Genomic DNA, 27500 nt, shown 5'->3' on the forward strand with positions numbered 1-27500 from the left:
CATCTATCTATCTATCCATCTATATATCTACAAACAGGATTAACTCTACGGCACATACTCATACATATTCATCTACTACTATTCCTCACCTCTTCTCCTCTTCAACATTCCTCTTCCTTTACTCTCCCTACATGACCGCATACCTCCACATACCCTTCCCCACCACTCCAACATGACCCTCTGTCAAAGTGCCGCACGACCGCATGCCACGCGCCACACACCCAGGGTACCCCCCACATACCTTGAGGACTATGTACCTGCGCTACACCTGAGCAGGGGGGTCTAATGAACTACCTGCTCAGGTGTTGTGCACGGTCGTTGTCCTCAATTACGCTACTCTCATTAACATATAAATTACAGGTGTGACATGAAATATTTGTGTGAGTAGTACTGAGTAAAACACTTACTGTGTAAGCTTTAAGCTCTCTCATAACCAGCAAGTTTATAGATTTACATTTAAAAGGCCTCAAAAAACTAAATCAAACAAGTCGGATACTCAGGTACTCCTGTGGTTGAAGAGGTTGCTGTGGCAATACACTAGGATAGAATAGTCTATCATGCGTAAAGCATGTCACAAAATCACTCGTAACACATGTCTCATGTTTTGTTTACAAGTTTCGTGTGTACGTGACTCGCCTCCTTCCTCCCTGAGCTGGCGTTCCAATAATATCTCTGTTGGTTCTTACTCTGTCTTAAGGACTAGGGAGTAAAGCTATAATTTTTACTGCTAATTATATTTATTCAGTCCTAATGAATATTGTTTTATTATATTTAAACACTAGACTGAAATTTAGAAGAGATGAAGTATGCAAATATACTCGTGTTGTTGATGACATTACGAAACACCCATTCTCTGAATTCTTAATGGCAAACTATAGTATGTTAACATGTGTGTCGGATTTCCGACAGGATTGACCCTTGTTGTTACCGGGTGATGGCTTGACCCAATGTAGCCTGTTTCTAATTTGTGGGAGCCATTTAAATTATTGTCTTTACCCTAGCGATAAAGACACTTGCTGAGAATATATCAGTCATCTTAGATCAGGTCAGGGGCATCACCTACTCATTACTACATGTTTATAAGAAAATTATCCGTCTTGGATTACACAGCTGGATGTTGTACTTAATGTTTAGGGTGCACAGGGTACTGCAGTACCCACATGTACACTTATGTTACCAATCATTTTATGTCGAGGAGTGTCCAGCTGGAGCCGTCTGGAACACCAGTATCCTTGACAAGTGTCCAGCTGGAGCCGTCTGGAGCACCAGTATCCTTGACAAGTGTCCAGCTGGAGCCGTCTGGAGCACCAGTATCCTTGACAAGTGTCCAGCTGGAGCCGCTTGGAGCACCAGTATCCTTGACAAGTGTCCAGCTGGAGGCGTCTGGAGCACAAGTATCCTTGACAAGTGTCCAGCTGGAGCCGCTTGGAGCACCAGTATCCTTGACAAGTGTCCAGCTGGAGCCGCTTGGAGCACCAGTATCCTTGACAAGTGTCCAGCTGGAGCTGCTTGGAGCACCAGTATCCTTGACAAGTGTCCAGCTGGAGCCGCTTGGAGCACCAGTATCCTTGACAAGTGTCCAACTGGAGCCGCTTGGAGCACCAGTATCCTTGACAAGTGTCCAGCTGGAGCCGTCTGGAGCACCAGTATCCTTGACAAGTGTCCAGCTGTAGTCGTCTGGAGCACCAGTATCCTTGACAAGTGTCCAGCTGGAGCCGCTTGGAGCACCAGTATCCTTGACAAGTGTCCAGCTGGAGCCGTCTGGAGCACCAGTATCCTTGACAAGTGTCCAGCTGGAGGTGTCTGGAGCACCAGTATCCTTGACAAGTGTCCAGCTGGAGCCGCTTGGAGCACCAGTATCCTTGACAAGTGTCCAGCTGGAGGTGTCTGGAGCACCAGTATCCTTGACAAGTGTCCAGCTGGAGGTGTCTGGAGCACCAGTATCCTTGACAAGTGTCCAGCTGGAGCCGTCTGGAGCACCAGTATCCTTGACAAGTGTCCAGCTGGAGCCGTCTGGAGCACCAGTATCCTTGACAAGTGTCCAGCTGGAGGTGTCTGGAGCACCAGTATCCTTGACAAGTGTCCAGCTGGAGCCGTCTGGAGCACCAGTATCCTTGACAAGTGTCCAGCTGGAGCCGTCTGGAGCACCAGTATCCTTGACAAGTCACCTGCCAGTTACTGCTTGGTTACACTTGGTAACTTGGCAAAATGTTGATAACACCTAGAAGGTTCCCGGTAGTACAGTCGAGTTGGTTCTCGACTCACAATCGAGAATTTCGGGTTCGAGTCCCAGGCGGCATAGAAATGGTTTGGCTCGTTTCCCTTCACTTCATGCCCCGGTCCAACTAACAGTAAACAGGTTCCCAGGATAGTCAGCTAATTATGGGGTTGCATCCTGGGGAGGGTCTGTAATTCGACCCATGGAGGGACCTCGATATATGCCTTACGTGTACTGTATGTCTTTACTGGCTGCGTGTCCCTCTACACAATGAATTATTATTAAATACCTTCAATTTCAATATTTTATATTATCATGTTCTCAGAACATACGTTAAACAGGTGAATCTGGACTTAATTGTTAGATAAATGTTAGAGATAATGATGAACATGCTAGTACACATGTGAGGATGAATCACATTGCTGAACAAGAGAAGCTGAGGATACCTGGATCTTACCTATTTGAAGTTCGGCCTCGTACCCGTCAGCGGAGTAACTCAGTACCGGTGAAGAGTAGGAGGCTGCGTGTAGCAGCCGGACCCTGGCGCAGACTGTCACCTGTAACACAGGTTGTGTTTACTGCTTAGTGAAGCCCAGGTGGCTTCACCACCCACCTAGCTCCCACACATAAGTGTACAACTATTAGTTGACAATCATTTCTGATGACATTGATGAGTGGCAATACTACGTGACACCACTCATTGACATTCATTGCTGTGTGACAATGATACATGTTTTCATATGTCGCTGAGAGAGAGGCTACATATTGTGTGATAATTATGGACCTCATTTACCCATATTCAAATAATTAGGTAATTGTAAGTATTTGAATAAGAGTCTGTAAAAGAGCTGAGTAAATTCTTTAATCTTTATTAAAAAAAAACTGTAAAATATTCTTTATGTTTGCTTACTGAATAAAGCATTTATTTGGGTGAACATAATAATATACATGTATATTTTAATACATTGCTTTGTATGTGACTGCTGCTGGTCAGCCGGAGTGCACGGATTCTGCACGGATTGTTGCGATATAGTATATATACATATATATATATATAAGCCTATACTTGCATAAACCACAAGTGAAGATAAACAATCTTTGGACAACACCCACCAGTGGGACTCGAACCCAGAAAGCACAACTACCTTCCAGTAGCTGGCATAACTAGTATGCTTTAACCCACTACGCCATCAGACCAAGGCACCAGATGAGTGAGGGGTCAGTCTGCAATTTTCGTCAAGCCACTGTCAATGTGAGAGAACTCGTGTCCAGCTTATAAGCCTATACTTGCATAAACCACAAGTGAAGATAAACAATCTTTGGACAACACCCACCAGTGGGACTCGAACCCAGAAAGCACAACTACCTTCCAGTAGCTGGCATAACTAGTATGCTTTAACCCACTACGCCATCAGACCAAGGCACCAGATGAGTGAGGGGTCAGTCTGCAATTTTCGTCAAGCCACTGTCAATGTGAGAGAACTCGTGTCCAGCTTATAAGCCTATACTTGCATAAACCACAAGTGAAGATAAACAATCTTTGGACAACACCCACCAGTGGGACTCGAACCCAGAAAGCACAACTACCTTCCAGTAGCTGGCATAACTAGTATGCTTTAACCCACTACGCCATCAGACCAAGGCACCAGATGAGTGAGGGGTCAGTCTGCAATTTTCGTCAAGCCACTGTCAATGTGAGAGAACTCGTGTCCAGCTTATAAGCCTATACTTGCATAAACCACAAGTGAAGATAAACAATCTTTGGACAACACCCACCAGTGGGACTCGAACCCAGAAAGCACAACTACCTTCCAGTAGCTGGCATAACTAGTATGCTTTAACCCACTACGCCATCAGACCAAGGCACCAGATGAGTGAGGGGTCAGTCTGCAATTTTCGTCAAGCCACTGTCAATGTGAGAGAACTCGTGTCCAGCTTATAAGCCTATACTTGCATAAACCACAAGTGAAGATAAACAATCTTTGGACAACACCCACCAGTGGGACTCGAACCCAGAAAGCACAACTACCTTCCAGTAGCTGGCATAACTAGTATGCTTTAACCCACTACGCCATCAGACCAAGGCACCAGATGAGTGAGGGGTCAGTCTGCAATTTTCGTCAAGCCACTGTCAATGTGAGAGAACTCGTGTCCAGCTTATAAGCCTATACTTGCATAAACCACAAGTGAAGATAAACAATCTTTGGACAACACCCACCAGTGGGACTCGAACCCAGAAAGCACAACTACCTTCCAGTAGCTGGCATAACTAGTATGCTTTAACCCACTACGCCATCAGACCAAGGCACCAGATGAGTGAGGGGTCAGTCTGCAATTTTCGTCAAGCCACTGTCAATGTGAGAGAACTCGTGTCCAGCTTATAAGCCTATACTTGCATAAACCACAAGTGAAGATAAACAATCTTTGGACAACACCCACCAGTGGGACTCGAACCCAGAAAGCACAACTACCTTCCAGTAGCTGGCATAACTAGTATGCTTTAACCCACTACGCCATCAGACCAAGGCACCAGATGAGTGAGGGGTCAGTCTGCAATTTTCGTCAAGCCACTGTCAATGTGAGAGAACTCGTGTCCAGCTTATAAGCCTATACTTGCATAAACCACAAGTGAAGATAAACAATCTTTGGACAACACCCACCAGTGGGACTCGAACCCAGAAAGCACAACTACCTTCCAGTAGCTGGCATAACTAGTATGCTTTAACCCACTACGCCATCAGACCAAGGCACCAGATGAGTGAGGGGTCAGTCTGCAATTTTCGTCAAGCCACTGTCAATGTGAGAGAACTCGTGTCCAGCTTATAAGCCTATACTTGCATAAACCACAAGTGAAGATAAACAATCTTTGGACAACACCCACCAGTGGGACTCGAACCCAGAAAGCACAACTACCTTCCAGTAGCTGGCATAACTAGTATGCTTTAACCCACTACGCCATCAGACCAAGGCACCAGATGAGTGAGGGGTCAGTCTGCAATTTTCGTCAAGCCACTGTCAATGTGAGAGAACTCGTGTCCAGCTTATAAGCCTATACTTGCATAAACCACAAGTGAAGATAAACAATCTTTGGACAACACCCACCAGTGGGACTCGAACCCAGAAAGCACAACTACCTTCCAGTAGCTGGCATAACTAGTATGCTTTAACCCACTACGCCATCAGACCAAGGCACCAGATGAGTGAGGGGTCAGTCTGCAATTTTCGTCAAGCCACTGTCAATGTGAGAGAACTCGTGTCCAGCTTATAAGCCTATACTTGCATAAACCACAAGTGAAGATAAACAATCTTTGGACAACACCCACCAGTGGGACTCGAACCCAGAAAGCACAACTACCTTCCAGTAGCTGGCATAACTAGTATGCTTTAACCCACTACGCCATCAGACCAAGGCACCAGATGAGTGAGGGGTCAGTCTGCAATTTTCGTCAAGCCACTGTCAATGTGAGAGAACTCGTGTCCAGCTTATAAGCCTATACTTGCATAAACCACAAGTGAAGATAAACAATCTTTGGACAACACCCACCAGTGGGACTCGAACCCAGAAAGCACAACTACCTTCCAGTAGCTGGCGTAACTAGTATGCTTTAACCCACTACGCCATCAGACCAAGGCACCAGATGAGTGAGGGGTCAGTCTGCAATTTTCGTCAAGCCACTGTCAATGTGAGAGAACTCGTGTCCAGCTTATAAGCCTATACTTGCATAAACCACAAGTGAAGATAAACAATCTTTGGACAACACCCACCAGTGGGACTCGAACCCAGAAAGCACAACTACCTTCCAGTAGCTGGCATAACTAGTATGCTTTAACCCACTACGCCATCAGACCAAGGCACCAGATGAGTGAGGGGTCAGTCTGCAATTTTCGTCAAGCCACTGTCAATGTGAGAGAACTCGTGTCCAGCTTATAAGCCTATACTTGCATAAACCACAAGTGAAGATAAACAATCTTTGGACAACACCCACCAGTGGGACTCGAACCCAGAAAGCACAACTACCTTCCAGTAGCTGGCATAACTAGTATGCTTTAACCCACTACGCCATCAGACCAAGGCACCAGATGAGTGAGGGGTCAGTCTGCAATTTTCGTCAAGCCACTGTCAATGTGAGAGAACTCGTGTCCAGCTTATAAGCCTATACTTGCATAAACCACAAGTGAAGATAAACAATCTTTGGACAACACCCACCAGTGGGACTCGAACCCAGAAAGCACAACTACCTTCCAGTAGCTGGCATAACTAGTATGCTTTAACCCACTACGCCATCAGACCAAGGCACCAGATGAGTGAGGGGTCAGTCTGCAATTTTCGTCAAGCCACTGTCAATGTGAGAGAACTCGTGTCCAGCTTATAAGCCTATACTTGCATAAACCACAAGTGAAGATAAACAATCTTTGGACAACACCCACCAGTGGGACTCGAACCCAGAAAGCACAACTACCTTCCAGTAGCTGGCATAACTAGTATGCTTTAACCCACTACGCCATCAGACCAAGGCACCAGATGAGTGAGGGGTCAGTCTGCAATTTTCGTCAAGCCACTGTCAATGTGAGAGAACTCGTGTCCAGCTTATAAGCCTATACTTGCATAAACCACAAGTGAAGATAAACAATCTTTGGACAACACCCACCAGTGGGACTCGAACCCAGAAAGCACAACTACCTTCCAGTAGCTGGCATAACTAGTATGCTTTAACCCACTACGCCATCAGACCAAGGCACCAGATGAGTTCTCTCACATTGACAGTGGCTTGACGAAAATTGCAGACTGACCCCTCACTCATCTGGTGCCTTGGTCTGATGGCGTAGTGGGTTAAAGCATACTAGTTATGCCAGCTACTGGAAGGTAGTTGTGCTTTCTGGGTTCGAGTCCCACTGGTGGGTGTTGTCCAAAGATTGTTTATCTTCACTTGTGGTTTATGCAAGTATAGGCTTATAAGCTGGACACGAGTTCTCTCACATTGACAGTGGCTTGACGAAAATTGCAGACTGACCCCTCACTCATCTGGTGCCTTGGTCTGATGGCGTAGTGGGTTAAAGCATACTAGTTATGCCAGCTACTGGAAGGTAGTTGTGCTTTCTGGGTTCGAGTCCCACTGGTGGGTGTTGTCCAAAGATTGTTTATCTTCACTTGTGGTTTATGCAAGTATAGGCTTATAAGCTGGACACGAGTTCTCTCACATTGACAGTGGCTTGACGAAAATTGCAGACTGACCCCTCACTCATCTGGTGCCTTGGTCTGATGGCGTAGTGGGTTAAAGCATACTAGTTATGCCAGCTATTGGAAGGTAGTTGTGCTTTCTGGGTTCGAGTCCCACTGGTGGGTGTTGTCCAAAGATTGTTTATCTTCACTTGTGGTTTATGCAAGTATAGGCTTATAAGCTGGACACGAGTTCTCTCACATTGACAGTGGCTTGACGAAAATTGCAGACTGACCCCTCACTCATCTGGTGCCTTGGTCTGATGGCGTAGTGGGTTAAAGCATACTAGTTATGCCAGCTACTGGAAGGTAGTTGTGCTTTCTGGGTTCGAGTCCCACTGGTGGGTGTTGTCCAAAGATTGTTTATCTTCACTTGTGGTTTATGCAAGTATAGGCTTATAAGCTGGACACGAGTTCTCTCACATTGACAGTGGCTTGACGAAAATTGCAGACTGACCCCTCACTCATCTGGTGCCTTGGTCTGATGGCGTAGTGGGTTAAAGCATACTAGTTATGCCAGCTACTGGAAGGTAGTTGTGCTTTCTGGGTTCGAGTCCCACTGGTGGGTGTTGTCCAAAGATTGTTTATCTTCACTTGTGGTTTATGCAAGTATAGGCTTATAAGCTGGACACGAGTTCTCTCACATTGACAGTGGCTTGACGAAAATTGCAGACTGACCCCTCACTCATCTGGTGCCTTGGTCTGATGGCGTAGTGGGTTAAAGCATACTAGTTATGCCAGCTACTGGAAGGTAGTTGTGCTTTCTGGGTTCGAGTCCCACTGGTGGGTGTTGTCCAAAGATTGTTTATCTTCACTTGTGGTTTATGCAAGTATAGGCTTATAAGTTGGACACGAGTTCTCTCACATTGACAGTGGCTTGACGAAAATTGCAGACTGACCCCTCACTCATCTGGTGCCTTGGTCTGATGGCGTAGTGGGTTAAAGCATACTAGTTATGCCAGCTACTGGAAGGTAGTTGTGCTTTCTGGGTTCGAGTCCCACTGGTGGGTGTTGTCCAAAGATTGTTTATCTTCACTTGTGGTTTATGCAAGTATAGGCTTATAAGCTGGACACGAGTTCTCTCACATTGACAGTGGCTTGACGAAAATTGCAGACTGACCCCTCACTCATCTGGTGCCTTGGTCTGATGGCGTAGTGGGTTAAAGCATACTAGTTATGCCAGCTACTGGAAGGTAGTTGTGCTTTCTGGGTTCGAGTCCCACTGGTGGGTGTTGTCCAAAGATTGTTTATCTTCACTTGTGGTTTATGCAAGTATAGGCTTATAAGCTGGACACGAGTTCTCTCACATTGACAGTGGCTTGACGAAAATTGCAGACTGACCCCTCACTCATCTGGTGCCTTGGTCTGATGGCGTAGTGGGTTAAAGCATACTAGTTATGCCAGCTACTGGAAGGTAGTTGTGCTTTCTGGGTTCGAGTCCCACTGGTGGGTGTTGTCCAAAGATTGTTTATCTTCACTTGTGGTTTATGCAAGTATAGGCTTATAAGCTGGACACGAGTTCTCTCACATTGACAGTGGCTTGACGAAAATTGCAGACTGACCCCTCACTCATCTGGTGCCTTGGTCTGATGGCGTAGTGGGTTAAAGCATACTAGTTATGCCAGCTACTGGAAGGTAGTTGTGCTTTCTGGGTTCGAGTCCCACTGGTGGGTGTTGTCCAAAGATTGTTTATCTTCACTTGTGGTTTATGCAAGTATAGGCTTATAAGCTGGACACGAGTTCTCTCACATTGACAGTGGCTTGACGAAAATTGCAGACTGACCCCTCACTCATCTGGTGCCTTGGTCTGATGGCGTAGTGGGTTAAAGCATACTAGTTATGCCAGCTACTGGAAGGTAGTTGTGCTTTCTGGGTTCGAGTCCCACTGGTGGGTGTTGTCCAAAGATTGTTTATCTTCACTTGTGGTTTATGCAAGTATAGGCTTATAAGCTGGACACGATTTCTCTCACATTGACAGTGGCTTGACGAAAATTGCAGACTGACCCCTCACTCATCTGGTGCCTTGGTCTGATGGCGTAGTGGGTTAAAGCATACTAGTTATGCCAGCTACTGGAAGGTAGTTGTGCTTTCTGGGTTCGAGTCCCACTGGTGGGTGTTGTCCAAAGATTGTTTATCTTCACTTGTGGTTTATGCAAGTATAGGCTTATAAGCTGGACACGAGTTCTCTCACATTGACAGTGGCTTGACGAAAATTGCAGACTGACCCCTCACTCATCTGGTGCCTTGGTCTGATGGCGTAGTGGGTTAAAGCATACTAGTTATGCCAGCTACTGGAAGGTAGTTGTGCTTTCTGGGTTCGAGTCCAACTGGTGGGTGTTGTCCAAAGATTGTTTATCTTCACTTGTGGTTTATGCAAGTATAGGCTTATAAGCTGGACACGAGTTCTCTCACATTGACAGTGGCTTGACGAAAATTGCAGACTGACCCCTCACTCATCTGGTGCCTTGGTCTGATGGCGTAGTGGGTTAAAGCATACTAGTTATGCCAGCTACTGGAAGGTAGTTGTGCTTTCTGGGTTCGAGTCCCACTGGTGGGTGTTGTCCAAAGATTGTTTATCTTCACTTGTGGTTTATGCAAGTATAGGCTTATAAGCTGGACACGAGTTCTCTCACATTGACAGTGGCTTGACGAAAATTGCAGACTGACCCCTCACTCATCTGGTGCCTTGGTCTGATGGCGTAGTGGGTTAAAGCATACTAGTTATGCCAGCTACTGGAAGGTAGTTGTGCTTTCTGGGTTCGAGTCCCACTGGTGGGTGTTGTCCAAAGATTGTTTATCTTCACTTGTGGTTTATGCAAGTATAGGCTTATAAGCTGGACACGAGTTCTCTCACATTGACAGTGGCTTGACGAAAATTGCAGACTGACCCCTCACTCATCTGGTGCCTTGGTCTGATGGCGTAGTGGGTTAAAGCATACTAGTTATGCCAGCTACTGGAAAGTAGTTGTGCTTTCTGGGTTCGAGTCCCACTGGTGGGTGTTGTCCAAAGATTGTATATATATATATATATATATATATATATATATATATATATATATATATATATATATATATATATATATATATATATATATATATATATATATATATATATATATATATATATATATATATAATGTTGGTAACACCTATATGTTGGTATATATACGGGCACCTCATACATATTGGTACATATACGACACCTCATATATATATGAGGTGTCGGGGCGAGCAGACGCGTGAAGGGAGGCTCTGTTGTGTACTGAGCCATACCTAGTGACATCCTGGCTCCACCGAGCCTAGCCTGCACAAGGTGCTGTGTGAATATCCTGGGAAAGTGCCGGAGTGGACGGGAAGTGCCCAGAGTGGACCATCTCAATGAAAACGGATCAAACAGGTGAATTTACAGTGTGGAATATAAGGGCAGTGAGGGCCACGCCGGTGCCCTGTAGGCCTCCCACAGTGAAGGTGGGGGGGGGAGGGGGTGTTGTGCGGTCAGACGAGGAGGGGGGGGATCACCCATGTGCCACCCAGTGATTATAGAAATATATTTGGAAAAGAAAAACAGAAATTAGCAATCGTGTTTGTGTGTCAGACTACAAGTGTATGATTCATTCACCATTGTACAGTGATATACAAGGAAAATGTACCTGTGTTTAAGTGTCGCCCAGATCCCCCTCTCCCCTCAGGGCAAGCGGTGTCCGGTTAACCCCACCTCCTCCCCGCCCGCCGGCCTCACCGCACCACTGTACCTCCTGTCATCCCACCCCACCCACCTTGCGGCTGGGCGTCTCCCACCCACTTATTCACCGCCCACACAGTGCCTGTTGCAGAGATGTGTCACCCTCCATGCACCCAGATATGGCACAGGTCACAGCAAGCATTCAGGTTCCTCCCAAAAGGGAGGGAGACACAAGTACCCACATGAGTGGTGTGTGCGAGGGACAGCTAACCACCCCTGCTGCCACCACCCGTGTCCACCCTCCCTCGCCCTGCCGATGTCACAGCCTGCCCGGGGGACGGAGGGGACTCCCCCAACTAACCAGGAACCCCTCAGCCAAGAACACGGTTGTTACGACCCTGGGTTCCTCAGTGGAAACCAGAGGTCAAAACTGAGCTAATAAACTGCCTTTAGTATTGGAAACGCATCACGATGTGTATGTGTTTGTATCTTCCCTGCCAGACGTAAAATGATTCTTGTTTCTCACAGAGCATTTTAAGACTGAGCTTGGGGTTGATTATTAAATAATAAAATAGGCAACAACTATGTTTACTAATACTTTCTAATCAAGTGTAAAGTAAATCTGAGTAAACTGGGATAGGATTGCTGTACGATTAGTTGAGCAGTCTACTGGCAGCGAGTGAGCTGGGAAGGAGATGCGAGAGGCTCTCTCGCTCTGGTGGCTGGCTGTGGTGAAAGGAACTCCTCTCCCTCCTCTCGTTTCTTTATATCTGTGGGCTAATACCCAGATAAGTATACTGTGTAACGTTCTCATTGTCTGGCATAGGCCTGTTCTAATGTGTAGAGTGTTATTCTTTGTATGAGATAGGTGTTCCTAGGGTTTGTGTTACTAGTTATTCTAAAAGGGGTCCCAGTGGAACCACGTGGTCTCCCTACCCTAAGCTGACTCAAGCTTCTAGCTCTTTACTAGTAGTACTTTACCCTAGCTTGTTCACAGTGTAAACCTTGTATCCTGTCTATGTGGACCAAGGCTTTTAACGTAAGATAGTGAGGTAAAGTAATTATTATTATTGTTATTGGGGTGAGTGTATATGGGGGGTTTTTAAGGGGTTAATAAATAAGTTAGAATGGAGTATCCCTTCTTCTTGTGTGGGAGTTTTATGATCAACCTCTAGTCTGACATGGTCGAGTAGCAAGTTATTATTACTGTGGATAGTTTATTTTGGGGGCCGGGCCTTTTAGTTCTCTCATATTGGATAACTCTGTATTCTAACTACCCTTACCCCTTAATAGTACTAGTTCCCCCATAGCAAGTCCACCAATTATATAACAACGGTCCTGGGAACAATCTACCCAGAGGCGCACCCAGAGTGGGACCCAGACCCAGAGGAACGTGTCGGGTTTGTGACGAGTCTTACAGCCTTAGAAACGATGGAACCCTGCGTCAGCACAACGGCTGTGAGGGTTCAAGGACGGAACCTGTAGAGAGAGAAGTCCCACAGGTCCCCCCGGCGCCCCCACACATCCCAGCAAACTTCATGTCATCACATGACCTCCTTGGGGCCATCAAAGCATCCACTACCAGAACTCTTCCCCACATTCGTAAAGCAGCGCGCCCATTTGCGGCAGGGAAATATACAGACCTTCTAAGGAAAGTGAATGAACGGTCTGAAAATCTTAATGTCGTGCCACCATCAAAGCATGGCATAATTTGCTCCTCTTTGGCAGCATTTGCTTAGGCGTACCTGCAAGAGGAGGCAAGTCACTAACCGCCTCAGTCACTAGGGCAATAAATAATTTCCCCAGAGCTGACAACTTGTTCCCCATCCCTCCTCAACGCAAAAACCGTCGTGGCAGACCGAAGAGTTCCAATGATAATTTTAAGCTTGGAACACAAGTGCCCAAGAAAATTTAAGAAGGCAACACATTAGGGGCAATTAGGTTACTTACCAGTGAAGAAACAATCGCCCCTAGAAATACTGCAACTGCTTCACTGAGAGAGAAGCACCCTCCCATAGTACCATGGGAACCCACTGCTCGGGACACAAATGCCCCTGACATGGGACCTCTATTCCTCCAAGCATCAGAGGTATACAAAGCTATCATGTCATTTCCGCCAGGCTCAGCAGGGGATACACTGGAGTAAGACCTCAGCACCTCAAGGAGATGACAAACCCAGTTCTCGGCGAAGTTGCCGAGATACTACTGTCAGAGATCACGAAGTTTGTCAACGACTGGCTCTTCGCGTTGATCCCAGATACAATTAAACCCTTCTTCTTCAGATCATCCCTTTGTGCCCTTAAGAAGAAGGATGGTGGAGTCAGACCCATTGCCGTGGGTAACACACTTCGGCGCCTTGTTGCTAGGGCAGCTGTCAGAAAAATTATCATAGACGCTGCAACGATACTTCGACCCCATCAACTAGGTTTTGGTGTCCCCCATGGCTGTGAAGCAGCAGCTCATGCAGCACGAGCCTATATCAAGCACCTCCCAGAAAATATGGCAGTAATTAAATTAGACTTTAAAAATGCCTTCAACCAGGTAAAAAGGGATGTGGTACTGGAAGCAGTTTGATCCAGCTCTCCTTGTCTGCTTCCCTTCATTTCAGCAGGGTACAGTAGGGAATCGACACTGTTGTTTGGGGAACATGAAGTTGTTTCCGCAGAAGGTGTCCAGCAGGGAGACCCACTTGCTCCTTTTCTTTTCTGCATGGAAGCTGAGGAGGTCAAAAGCAAGTTGTCCAGCGAATTCAACATCTGGTTCCTGGACGATGGCACCCTGGCAGGGACACAGGAATCCCTGCTAGGAGATCTTCAGCTAGTGAATTCGAAGGGAGAGGAGGTAGGCCTTAGACTAAATCCATCAAAGTAAAAAAAAAAAATAAAAAATAAATAAAATGTTTATTTAGGTAAGGTACATACATACAATAAATTTTTACAAAGATTGGTTGACTTATAGGTAGAGCTAGTCCATACAATGCCTAAAGCCACTATTACGCAAAGCGTTTCGGGCATGATAAACTTAAATGACAAGCTTAATACTAATTGAGCATAATGAGTACAATGAAAACAAGAAATGAAAACATAGATGAAAAAGCAGCACAAATACAATTAAGTCGACAAACAGCGCTCATTAAAGAAAAACAGACATTGGTTGACAATAGAAGGGTAAGGTAGGTTACAGGGAATTTATTAGGTATAACTGACAAGAATGTAGAATGTATAACTGACAAGAATGTATAACTGACAAGAAGTGTGAAATCATCTCATCCAGCCAACCAATCATAGATGCAATACGAATCTTATTGCCAGGAGCCCAAGTGATCGCTCCCACCGACAGTGTGCTGCTAGGGGCACCTCTGGGCTCGAACGCCATTGAGGTAGTCCTAGAAGAAAAGCTAAAAGACCTGAGGAGGATGGAGGCGAGAATAGGGGCTTTGGATGCTCACGATGCTTTGTACCTTCTTACAAGGTGCCTGGCCTTACCCAGATTTACCTACTTCCTCAGGTGTGCTCCTTCCTTCGACAACCCAAAATTAACGGAATACGACTCACTCCTAAAGACAATAACTATGAACGTGTTACACCTTTCCCTCCAAGATGACCAGTGGACCCAAGCAACGCTCCCAGTTAGACTCGGGGGTATAGGTATTCGCAATGCGACACAGTTAGCATTGCCGGCATTCTTATCCTCGACCAGTGCTACAAGTGAATTAGTGAATGAAATACTACCAGAATACCAAAGGAACTTCACTGGGATTCTTGATCCCAAATTTGTGGAAGGAGCTGGTCAGTGAGACACTCTTGACAATTCACACACTCGATCAACTTTTCCAAACGACGTTAAACAGGCCAAATGGGATTGCCCCCTAGTGGAGAACATCGCCAAAGCATTGCTGGAGGCAGCTTCTCAGAAGGACAAAGCGTGTCTCCTAGCTGTGCAAGCCCCCCATGCTGGGGACTTCATGTTGGCAGTCCCTAATTCCGCCTTGGGCACCCGCCTGGTCCATCGGGCTCTAAGTATTGGTGTTGCTCTGCGTAATGCCGCCCCTATCTCCACCGAACACCGGTATGTTTGCAGCCATGAACGGGACAGACCAACACAGCAGCCATGGTCTCATCAGTCGTAAGACACAGGGAAAGATTGCCAGACACGAAGCAGTCAATGACATCATCAAGAGAAGTTTGGCTACAGCTGGGTGTCCAGCACAAAGGGAACCCCAGTTGTGCAGACCTGACAATAGCCAAAAACGCCAAGATGGAGTCACCCTGCAACCATGGAGGATAAGTAAGCAGGTCGAATGGGATTACACCTGTGCATCTACATTGACTGATACCTATCTACGTTACAGCTCAGTGGAGGGAGGTGGGGCAGCCACCTTCTATCTTGTGTTGAAAGTTTTGTTTATCTCACCCAAAACTGTTCTAACACATCACCTCACCCAAATGCAGATATATAAGATGAAAGCTGTTTAAATTATAGTATAGTAGAACTCTGTTTAGTGTTTGTACGTTATAGCTGTGTGTGTGTGTGTAAACTAAAGTCTTTGAAAATGTAATAAGTAATTACGAAACACGTACAAGTGTCGCGTCAGACTAGAAATAAAAATGAATTTTGGAGAATTTATTTTTCAATTACCATCGACAGTGAAAAGAAACAAGAAATATTGAGAAAATTTGTGTTAGAATTATTAATCTTACTTTTTTAATCATATTTAACAATATATGTTTACAAGAAAGACTGCTACCAAAATATACTAATATATATCTATCTATCTATTGATATATCTATATATATATATATATATATATATGCAATTGACGATCACAAAACACTGATCATTTTATGCGGAAAATCCACAGAGAAATATGAAATGAGGTGAACGTTTCGGCTTTGTTAAAGCCTTTGTCAACACCAGACTGACTAAGGAGAAGGGAGAAGGGGGGAAGATATATAGGCCGACACCTGACCACCCCATCCCAAGGGTTGGTCAGGTGTAATTAACCAAAAACAGGTATAGCTTAGCTTAGAATGGTCAAAGAGGATTAAGCGGTCAGAGAATAAGGATGAAAGATTAAAGAAAAGCCTCATGAACACACAATATATGAATATACAATTATAATGAGACATTGTAAGCCTCTCTATCAGAGTTGTTTCTTAAACTGTTGTGCAATATTATAACTTAAAAATGGATCAAGTTTGTACATTCCAGTACTAACATTAAGAAGATTTGGACACTGACTGATTAAAGCAGACTCAATCAAATTCCGTTCCACGAAATCCCCACAATTGGTAATGCTTTTTGCCCCATTCCAGTTAATATTGTGATCGCATAAACTCGTATGTAGATACAATGCATTAGACGTTTGGGCAGTTCTAATACTATAAGCATGTTGTGACAACCGCAATTGTAAGGACTTTCCTGTTTGTCCAAGGTACACAGAATCACAATCATTGCAGGGAATCGAATACACACAACCTGCTGTATCAGGGGAGTTTTTTATTAAATTGGATTTGATCGTACTATTAGTGAACACCAAATTTATATTAAGTTTCTTAAAAATCAGAGACAATTTTTCAAATCTACCTTATGCGAGTGGACTTGAAAAATTGTCTCTGATTTTTAAGAAACTTAATATAAATTTGGTGTTCACTAATAGTACGATCAAATCCAATTTAATAAAAAACTCCCCTGATACAGCAGGTTGTGTGTATTCGATTCCCTGCAATGATTGTGATTCTGTGTACCTTGGACAAACAGGAAAGTCCTTACAATTGCGGTTGTCACAACATGCTTATAGTATTAGAACTGCCCAAACGTCTAATGCATTGTATCTACATACGAGTTTATGCGATCACAATATTAACTGGAATGGGGCAAAAAGCATTACCAATTGTGGGGATTTCGTGGAACGGAATTTGATTGAGTCTGCTTTAATCAGTCAGTGTCCAAATCTTCTTAATGTTAGTACTGGAATGTACAAACTTGATCCATTTTTAAGTTATAATATTGCACAACAGTTTAAGAAACAACTCTGATAGAGAGGCTTACAATGTCTCATTATAATTGTATATTCATATATTGTGTGTTCATGAGGCTTTTCTTTAATCTTTCATCCTTATTCTCTGACCGCTTAATCCTCTTTGACCATTCTAAGCTAAGCTATACCTGTTTTTGGTTAATTACACCTGACCAACCCTTGGGATGGGGTGGTCAGGTGTCGGCCTATATATCTTCCCCCCTTCTCCCTTCTCCTTAGTCAGTCTGGTGTTGACAAAGGCTTTAACAAAGCCGAAACGTTCACCTCATTTCATATTTCTCTGTGGATTTTCCGCATATATATATATATATATATATATATATATATATATATATATATATATATATATATATATATATATATATTAGTATATTTTGGTAGCAGTCTTTCCTGTAGACATATATTATTAAATATGACCGAAAAAGTAAGATTAATAATTCTAACACAAATTTTCTCAATCTTTCGTACATTTCTTTTCACTGTAGGAGGTAAATCAAAAATCAATTCTCCAAAATTCATTTTTATTTCTAGTCTGACGCGACACGAGCGCGTTTCGTAAAACTTATTACATTTTCAAAGACTTTAGTTCACAAATACACAACTGAGTAGAACATACGCATCTCCGATTTTATATCTACATTTGAGTGAGGTGGAAGGGGTGATGTGGCATTAACACAAGACAGAACAAGATGTGGCATTAATAGGGTATTAATTTCATCAATTGATCAAATTAATACCCTATTAATGCCACATCTTGTTCTGTCTTGTGTTAATGCCACATCACCCCTTCCACCTCACTCAAATGTAGATATAAAATCGGAGATGCGTATGTTCTACTCAGTTGTATATTTGTGAACTAAAGTCTTTGAAAATGTAATAAGTTTTATGAAACGCGCTCGTGTCGCGTCAGCCTAGAAATAAAAATGAATTTTGGAGAATTGATTTTTGATTTACCTCCAACAGTGAAAAGAAATGTACGAAAGATTGAGAAAATTCGTGTTAGAATTATTAATCTTACTTTTTCGGTCATATTTAATAATATATATATATATATATATATATATATATATATATATATATATATATATATATATATATATATATGTCGTACCTAGTAGCCAGAACTCACTTTTTGGCCTACTATTCAAGGCCCGATTTGCCTAATAAGCCAAGTTTTCCTGAATTAATATATTTTTTCTAATTTTTTTCTTATGAAATGATAAAGCTACCCATTTCATTATGTATGAGGTCAATTTTTTTTTATTGGAGTTAAAATTAACGTAGATATATGACCGAACCTAACCAACCCTACCTAACCTAACCTAACCTATCTTTATAGGTTAGGTTTGGTTAGGTAGCCGAAAAAGTTAGGTTAGGTTAGGTTAGGTAGGTTAGGTAGTCGAAAAACAATTAATTCATGAAAACTTGGCTTACTAGGCAAATTTGGCCTTGCATAGTAGGCTGAGAAGTGAGTTCTGGCTACTAGGTACGACATATATATATATATATATATATATATATATATATATATATATATATATATGTCGTACCTAGTAGCCAGAACGCACTTCTCAGCCTACTATGCAAGGCCCGATTTGCCTAATAAGCCAAGTTTTCATGAAATAATGATTTTTCGACCACCTAACGTACCTAACCTAACCTAACCTAACTTTTTCGGCTACCTAACCTAACCTAACGTATAAAGATAGGTTAGGTTAGGTTAGGTAGGGTTGGTTAGGTTCGGTCATATATCTACGTTAATTTTAACTCCAATAAATACAAATTGACCTCATACATAATGAAAAGGGTAGCTTTATCATTTCATAAGAAAATTTGTTTAGAAAATATATTAATTCAGTAAAACTTGGCTTATTAGGCAAATCGGGCCTTGCATAGTAGGCTGAGAAGTGCGTTCTGGCTACTAGGTACGACATATATATATATGTCGTACCTGTTATGCCAGTTGCTGGAAGGCTTCTGTGCTGGCTAGGGTTCGAGTCTCCTGGTGGGAAAGTGTTCTAAAGTTATATATATATATATATATATATATATATATATATGTCGTACCTAGTAGCCAGAATATATATATATATATATATATATATATATATATATATATATGTCGTACCTAGTAGCCAGAACTCACTTCTCAGCCTACTATTCAAGGCCCGATTTGCCTAATAAGCCAAGTTTTCCTGAATTAATATATTTACTATAATTTTTTTCTTATGAAATGATAAAGCAACCCTTTTCTCTATGTATGAGGTCAATGTTTTTTTATTGGAGTTAAAATTAACGAAGATATATGACCGAACCTAACCAACCCTACCTAACCTAACCTAACCTATATTTATAGGTAAGGTTAGGTTAGGTAGCCAAAAAAAGCTAGGTTAGGTTAGGTTAGGTAGGTTAGGTAGACGAAAAAACATTAATTCATGAAAACTTGGCTTATTAGGCAAATCGGGCCTTGAATAGTAGGCTGAGAAGTGCGTTCTGGCTATTAGGTACGACATATATATATATATATATATATATATATATATATATATATATATATATATATATATATATATATATATATATATATAATGTTGTACCTAATAGCCAGAACGCACTTCTCAGCCTACTATGCAAGGCCCGATTTGCCTAATAAGCCAAGTTTTCCTGAATTAATATATTTTCTCTAATTTTTTTCTTATGAAATGATAAAGCTACTCGTTTCATTATGTATGAGGTCAATTTTTTTTTATTGGAGATAAAATTAACGTAGATATATGACCGAACCTAACCAACCCAACCTAACCTAACCTAACCTATCTCTATAGATTAGGTTAGGTTAGGTTAGGTAGCTGAAAAAGTTAGGTTAGGTTAGGTAGTCGAAAAACAATTCACGAAAACTTGGCTTATTAGGCAAATCGGGCCTTGCATAGTAGGCTGAGAAGTGCGTTCTGGCTACTAGGTACGACATATATATATATATATATATATATATATATATATATATATATATGTCGTACCTAATAGCCAGAACGCACTTCTCAGCCTACTATTCAAGGCCCGATTTGCCTAATAAGCCAAGTTTTCATGAATTAATGTTTTTTCGTCTACCTAACCTACCTAACCTAACCTAACCTAGCTTTTTTTGGCTACCTAACCTAACCTTACCTATAAATATAGGTTAGGTTAGGTTAGGTAGGGTTGGTTAGGTTCGGTCATATATCTACGTTAATTTTAACTCCAATAAAAAAAAATTGACCTCATACATAGAGAAAAGGGTTGCTTTATCATTTCATAAGAAAAAAATTATAGTAAATATATTAATTCAGGAAAACTTGGCTTATTAGGCAAATCGGGCCTTGAATAGTAGGCTGAGAAGTGAGTTCTGGCTACTAGGTACGACATATATATATATATATATATATGTCGTACCTAGTAGCCAGAACTCACTTCTCAGCCTACTATGCAAGGCCCGATTTGCTTAATAAGCCAAGTTTTCCTGAATTAATATATTTTCACTAATTTTTTTCTTATCAAATGATAAAGCTACCCATTTCATTATGCATGAGTTCAATTTTTGTTCATTGGAGTTAAAATTAACGTAGATATATGACCGAACCTAACCAACCCTACCTAACCTAACCTAACCTATCTTTATAGGTTAGGTTAGGTTAGGTAGCCGAAAAAGTTAGGTTAGGTTAGGTTAGGTAGGTTAGGTAGTCGAAAAACAATTAATTCATGAAAACTTGGCTCATTAGGCAAATTGGGTCTTGCATAGTAGGCTGAGAAGTGCGTTCTGGCTACTAGGTACGACATATATATATATATATATATATATATATATATATATATATATATATATATATATGTCGTACCTAGTAGCCAGAACTCACTTCTCTGCCTACTATGCAAGGCCCAATTTGCCTAATAAGCCAAGTTTTACTGAATTAATATATTTTCTCTAATTTTTTTCTTATGAAATGATAAAACTACCCATTTCATTATGTATGAGGTCAATTTTTTTTTATTGGAGTTAAAATTAACGTAATTATATGACCGAATCTAACCAACCCTACCTAACCTAACCTAACCTATCTTTATAGGTTAGGTTAGGTTAGGTAGCCGAAAACGTTTGGTTAGGTTAGGTTAGGTAGGTTAGGGTAGTCGAAAAAACATTAATTCATGAAAACTAGGCTTATTAGGCAAATCGGGCCTTGCATAGTAGGCTAAGAAGTGAGTTCTGGCTACTAGGTACGACATATATATATATATATATATATATATATATATATATATATATATATATATATATGTCGTACCTAGTAGCCAGAACTCACTTCTCAGCCTACTATTCAAGGCCCGATTTGCCTAATAAGCCAAGTTTTCCTGAAATAATATATTTACTATAATTTTTTTCTTATGAAATGATAAAGCAACCCTTTTCTCTATGTATGAGGTCAATTTTTTTTATTGGAGTTAAAATTAACGTAGATATATGACCGAACCTAACCAACCCTACCTAACCTAACCTAACCTATATTTATAGGTTAGGTTAGGTTATGTAGTCAAAAAAAGCTAGGTTAGGTTAGGTTAGGTAGGTTAGGTAGACGAAAAAACATTAATTCATGAAAACTTGGCTTATTAGGCAAATCGGGCCTTGAATAGTAGGCTGAGAAGTGCGTTCTGGCTATTAGGTACGACATATATATATATAAATATAAATATATATATATATATATGTCGTACCTAGTAGCCAGAATGCACTTCTCGGCCTACTATGCAAGGCCCGATTTGCCTAATAAGCCAAGTTTTCCTGAATTATAATATTTTCTCTAATTTTTTTCTTATGAAATGATAAAGCTATCCATTTCATTATGTTTGAGGTCAATTTTTTTTTTATTGGAGTTAAAATTAACGTAGATATATGACAGAACCTAACCAACCCTACCTAACCTAACCTATCTTTATGGGTTAGGTTAGGTTAGGTAGCCAAAAAAGTTAGGTTAGGTTAGGTTAGGTAGGTTAGGTATTCGAAAAGCATCTAATTCATGAAAACTTGGCTTATTAAGCAAACTGGGCCTTGAATATTAGGCTGAGTAGTGCGTTCTGGCTACTAGGTACGACATATATATATATATAAATATAAATATAAATATATATATATATATGTCGTACCTAGTAGCCAGAACGCACTTCTCTGCCTACTATGCATGGCTCGATTTGCCTAATAAGCCAAGTTTTCCTGAATTAATATATTTTCTCTAAATTTTTTCTTATGAAATGATAAAGCTACTCATTTCATTATGTATGAGGTCAATTTTTTTTTATTGGAGTTAAAATTAACGTCGATATATGACCGAACCTAACCAACCCTACCTAACCTAACCTAACCTATCTTTATAGGTTAGGTTCGGTTAGGTAGCCGAAAAAGTTAGGTTAGGTTAGGTTAGGTAGGTTAGGTAGTCGAAAAACAATTATTTCATGAAAACTTGGCTTATTAGGCAAATCGGGCCCTGCATAGTAGGCAAAGAAGTGCGTTCTGGCTACTAGGTACGACATATATATATATATATATATATATATGTCGTACCTAGTAGCCAGAATGCACTTCTCAGCCTACTATGCAAGGCCTGATTTGCCTAATAAGCCAAGTTTTCCTGAATTAATTTATTTTCTCTAATTTTTTTCTTATGAAATGATAAAGCTACCAATTTCATTATGTATAAGGTCAATTTTTTTTAATTGGAGTTAAAATTAACGTAGATATATGACCGAACCTAACCAACCCCTACCTAACCTAACCTAACTTATCTTTATAGGTTAGGTTAGGTTAGGTAGCCGAAAAAGTTAGGTTAGGTCAGGTTAGGTAGGTTAGGTTGCCGAAAAATAATTAATTCATGAAAACTTGGCTTATTAGGCAAATCGGGCCTTGCATAGTAGGCTGAGAAGTGCATTCTGGCTACTAGGTACGACATATATATATATATATATATATATATATATATATAATGCACAGACTACCCTATTCCAGTAGCTGAAGTTTATAACTTTTTAGACACTCAACCCACCAGGGGACTCGAACACTGGCCAACAAGGTGGCAGTTGCATGCTGTATCCACTACGCTATACTTCAAAGCCATAAGAGAGGTAGGAATTCTGGGGTATTTTAACCAACCAGAAATTCCAGTCCTCTCCCAGGCGATGAGATAGTGTGGGACCTCGGATGCTCTTTCATCGGTTCCTGTTATATGGGAAAACTCAGTGCCAAATGCTTAATGCACAGACTACCCTATTCCAGTAGCTGAAGTTTATAACTTTTTAGACACTCAACCCACCAGGGGACTCGAACACTGGCCAACAAGGTGGCAGTTGCATGCTGTATCCACTACGCTATACTTCAAAGCCATAAGAGAGGTAGGAATTCTGGGGTATTTAACCAACCAGAAATTCCAGTCCTCTCCCAGGCGATGAGATAGTGTGGGACCTCGGATGCTCTTTCATCGGTTCCTGTTATATGGGAAAACTCAGTGCCAAATGCTTAATGCACAGACTACCCTATTCCAGTAGCTGAAGTTTATAACTTTTTAGACACTCAACCCACCAGGGGACTCGAACACTGGCCAACAAGGTGGCAGTTGCATGCTGTATCCACTACGCTATACTTCAAAGCCATAAGAGAGGTAGGAATTCTGGGGTATTTAACCAACCAGAAATTCCAGTCCTCTCCCAGGCGATGAGATAGTGTGGGACCTCGGATGCTCTTTCATCGGTTCCTGTTATATGGGAAAACTCAGTGCCAAATGCTTAATGCACAGACTACCCTATTCCAGTAGCTGAAGTTTATAACTTTTTAGACACTCAACCCACCAGGGGACTCGAACACTGGCCAACAAGGTGGCAGTTGCATGCTGTATCCACTACGCTATACTTCAAAGCCATAAGAGAGGTAGGAATTCTGGGGTATTTAACCAACCAGAAATTCCAGTCCTCTCCCAGGCGATGAGATAGTGTGGGACCTCGGATGCTCTTTCATCGGTTCCTGTTATATGGGAAAACTCAGTGCCAAATGCTTAATGCACAGACTACCCTATTCCAGTAGCTGAAGTTTATAACTTTTTAGACACTCAACCCACCAGGGGACTCGAACACTGGCCAACAAGGTGGCAGTTGCATGCTGTATCCACTACGCTATACTTCAAAGCCATAAGAGAGGTAGGAATTCTGGGGTATTTAACCAACCAGAAATTCCAGTCCTCTCCCAGGCGATGAGATAGTGTGGGACCTCGGATGCTCTTTCATCGGTTCCTGTTATATGGGAAAACTCAGTGCCAAATGCTTAATGCACAGACTACCCTATTCCAGTAGCTGAAGTTTATAACTTTTTAGACACTCAACCCACCAGGGGACTCGAACACTGGCCAACAAGGTGGCAGTTGCATGCTGTATCCACTACGCTATACTTCAAAGCCATAAGAGAGGTAGGAATTCTGGGGTATTTAACCAACCAGAAATTCCAGTCCTCTCCCAGGCGATGAGATAGTGTGGGACCTCGGATGCTCTTTCATCGGTTCCTGTTATATGGGAAAACTCAGTGCCAAATGCTTAATGCACAGACTACCCTATTCCAGTAGCTGAAGTTTATAACTTTTTAGACACTCAACCCACCAGGGGACTCGAACACTGGCCAACAAGGTGGCAGTTGCATGCTGTATCCACTACGCTATACTTCAAAGCCATAAGAGAGGTAGGAATTCTGGGGTATTTAACCAACCAGAAATTCCAGTCCTCTCCCAGGCGATGAGATAGTGTGGGACCTCGGATGCTCTTTCATCGGTTCCTGTTATATGGGAAAACTCAGTGCCAAATGCTTAATGCACAGACTACCCTATTCCAGTAGCTGAAGTTTATAACTTTTTAGACACTCAACCCACCAGGGGACTCGAACACTGGCCAACAAGGTGGCAGTTGCATGCTGTATCCACTACGCTATACTTCAAAGCCATAAGAGAGGTAGGAATTCTGGGGTATTTAACCAACCAGAAATTCCAGTCCTCTCCCAGGCGATGAGATAGTGTGGGACCTCGGATGCTCTTTCATCGGTTCCTGTTATATGGGAAAACTCAGTGCCAAATGCTTAATGCACAGACTACCCTATTCCAGTAGCTGAAGTTTATAACTTTTTAGACACTCAACCCACCAGGGGACTCGAACACTGGCCAACAAGGTGGCAGTTGCATGCTGTATCCACTACGCTATACTTCAAAGCCATAAGAGAGGTAGGAATTCTGGGGTATTTAACCAACCAGAAATTCCAGTCCTCTCCCAGGCGATGAGATAGTGTGGGACCTCGGATGCTCTTTCATCGGTTCCTGTTATATGGGAAAACTCAGTGCCAAATGCTTAATGCACAGACTACCCTATTCCAGTAGCTGAAGTTTATAACTTTTTAGACACTCAACCCACCAGGGTAGTATAGCGTAGTGGATACAGCATGCAACTGCCACCTTGTTGGCCAGTGTTCGAGTCCCCTGGTGGGTTGAGTGTCTAAAAAGTTATATATATATATATATATATATATATATATATATATATATATATATATATATATATGTGTCGTACCTAGTAGCCAGAACTCACTTCTCAGCCTACTATGCAAGGCCCAATTTACCTAATAAGCCAAGTTTTCCTGAATTAATATATTTTCTCTATTTTTTTCTTATGAAATGATAAAGCTACCCATTTCATTATGTATGAGGTCAATGTTTTTTTATTGGAGTTAAAATTAACGTAGATATATGACCAAACCTAACCAACCCTACCTAACCTAACCTAACCTATCTTTATAGGTTAGGTTCGGTTAGGTAGCCGAAAAAGTTAGGTTAGGTTAGGTTAGGTAGGTTAGGTAGTCGAAAAACAATTATTTCATGAAAACTTGGCTTATTAGGCAAATCGGGCCTAGCATAGTAGGCTGAGAAGTGCGTTCTGGCTACTAGGTACGACATATATATATATATATATATATATATATATATATATATATATATATATATATATATATATATATATGTAACTGAAAACTCACACCCCAGAAGTGACTCGAACCCATACTGCCAGGAGCACTCTGCTGGTGTACAGGATCCCTTAACCGCTCGACCAACACGACCGGACAAAAGAGGATGGTAGCGGAGGCTATTTCCATCCCCCTGCTTGCACTCGGCTGGTAATCTTGGGCATGGTATTTTATCAAATCACCTCATTCTTTGGGGCACACGTGAGGATCACAAATGCGAACAAGCCTGAATGGTTTCCAGAACTATATGCAACGGAAAACGCACACTCCCGAAGTGACTCGAACCCATACTGCCAGGAGCACCCTGCTGGCGTACAGGATCCCTTAACCGCTCGACCAACATGACCGGACAAAAGAGGATGGTAGCCGAGGCTATTTCCATCCCCCCGCCACCAATCAGTTGGTAATCTTGGGTATTGTATTTTATCAAATTACCTCATTCTTTTGGGCACACGTGAGGATCACAAATGCGAACAAGCCTGAATGATTCCCAGAACTATACGCAACGGAAAACGCACACTCCCGAAGTGACTCGAACCCATACTGCCAGGAGCACCCTGCTGGCGTACAGGATCCCTTAACCGCTCGACCATCACGAACTGGCAAAAGAAGATGGTAGCCGAGGCTAATTCCCCATCCTCCCGCCAGCACTCTGATGGTAATCTTGGGCATGGTATTTTATCAAATCACCTCATTCTTAGGAGCCCTCGTGAGAAACACAAATGCGAACAAACCTGAACGGTCTCCAGGCATATATGCAAGTGAAAACTCACACCCCAGAAGTGACTCGAACCCATACTGCCAGAAGCACTCTGCATCTGATGTACAGGATTCCTTAACCACTCGACCATCACGACCGGACAAAAGAGGATGGTAGCCGAGGCTAATTCCCCATCCTCCCGCCGGCACTTTGATGGTTCTCTTGAGCATGATATTTTATCATATCACCTCATTCTCAGGGGCACATGTGAAGAACACGAATGCAAACAAGCCTGAACGGTCTCCAGGCATATATGCAACTGAAAACTCGCACCCTAGAAAAGACTCAAACCCATATTGCCAGAAGCACTCTGCATCTGATTTACTGGATCCCTCAACCACTCGACCATCACGACCGGACAAAAGAGAATGGTAGCCGAGGCTAATTCCCCATCCTCCCGCCGGCACTCGGTTGGTTATCTTGGGCATGGTATTTTATCATATCATCACATTCTCAGGGGCACACGTGAGGAATACAAATGCTGTCAAGCCTGAACGGTCTCCAGGACTATATG

General features: G+C 42.3%; 1 protein-coding gene across 1 annotated transcript in view; it reads right to left on the reverse strand.

Annotated features, from left to right (window-relative positions):
- Window positions 1-1180: 1180 nt before the first annotated feature.
- The window catches only part of LOC138357979 (uncharacterized), a 41318-nt gene continuing 14998 nt past the window's right edge, over window positions 1181-27500 (reverse strand). Inside the window, exons 2-3 of the mRNA XM_069315265.1 lie at window positions 2676-2775; window positions 1181-2139 (exon numbers count right to left, since the gene is read on the reverse strand). Of these exons, the coding sequence (XP_069171366.1) occupies window positions 1181-2139; window positions 2676-2775 (1059 nt within the window). The remainder of the gene's footprint in view (window positions 2140-2675; window positions 2776-27500) is intronic.

This window comes from Procambarus clarkii, chromosome 7 (assembly GCF_040958095.1).
Source record: "Procambarus clarkii isolate CNS0578487 chromosome 7, FALCON_Pclarkii_2.0, whole genome shotgun sequence".
Lineage (NCBI taxonomy): Eukaryota > Metazoa > Arthropoda > Malacostraca > Decapoda > Cambaridae > Procambarus > Procambarus clarkii.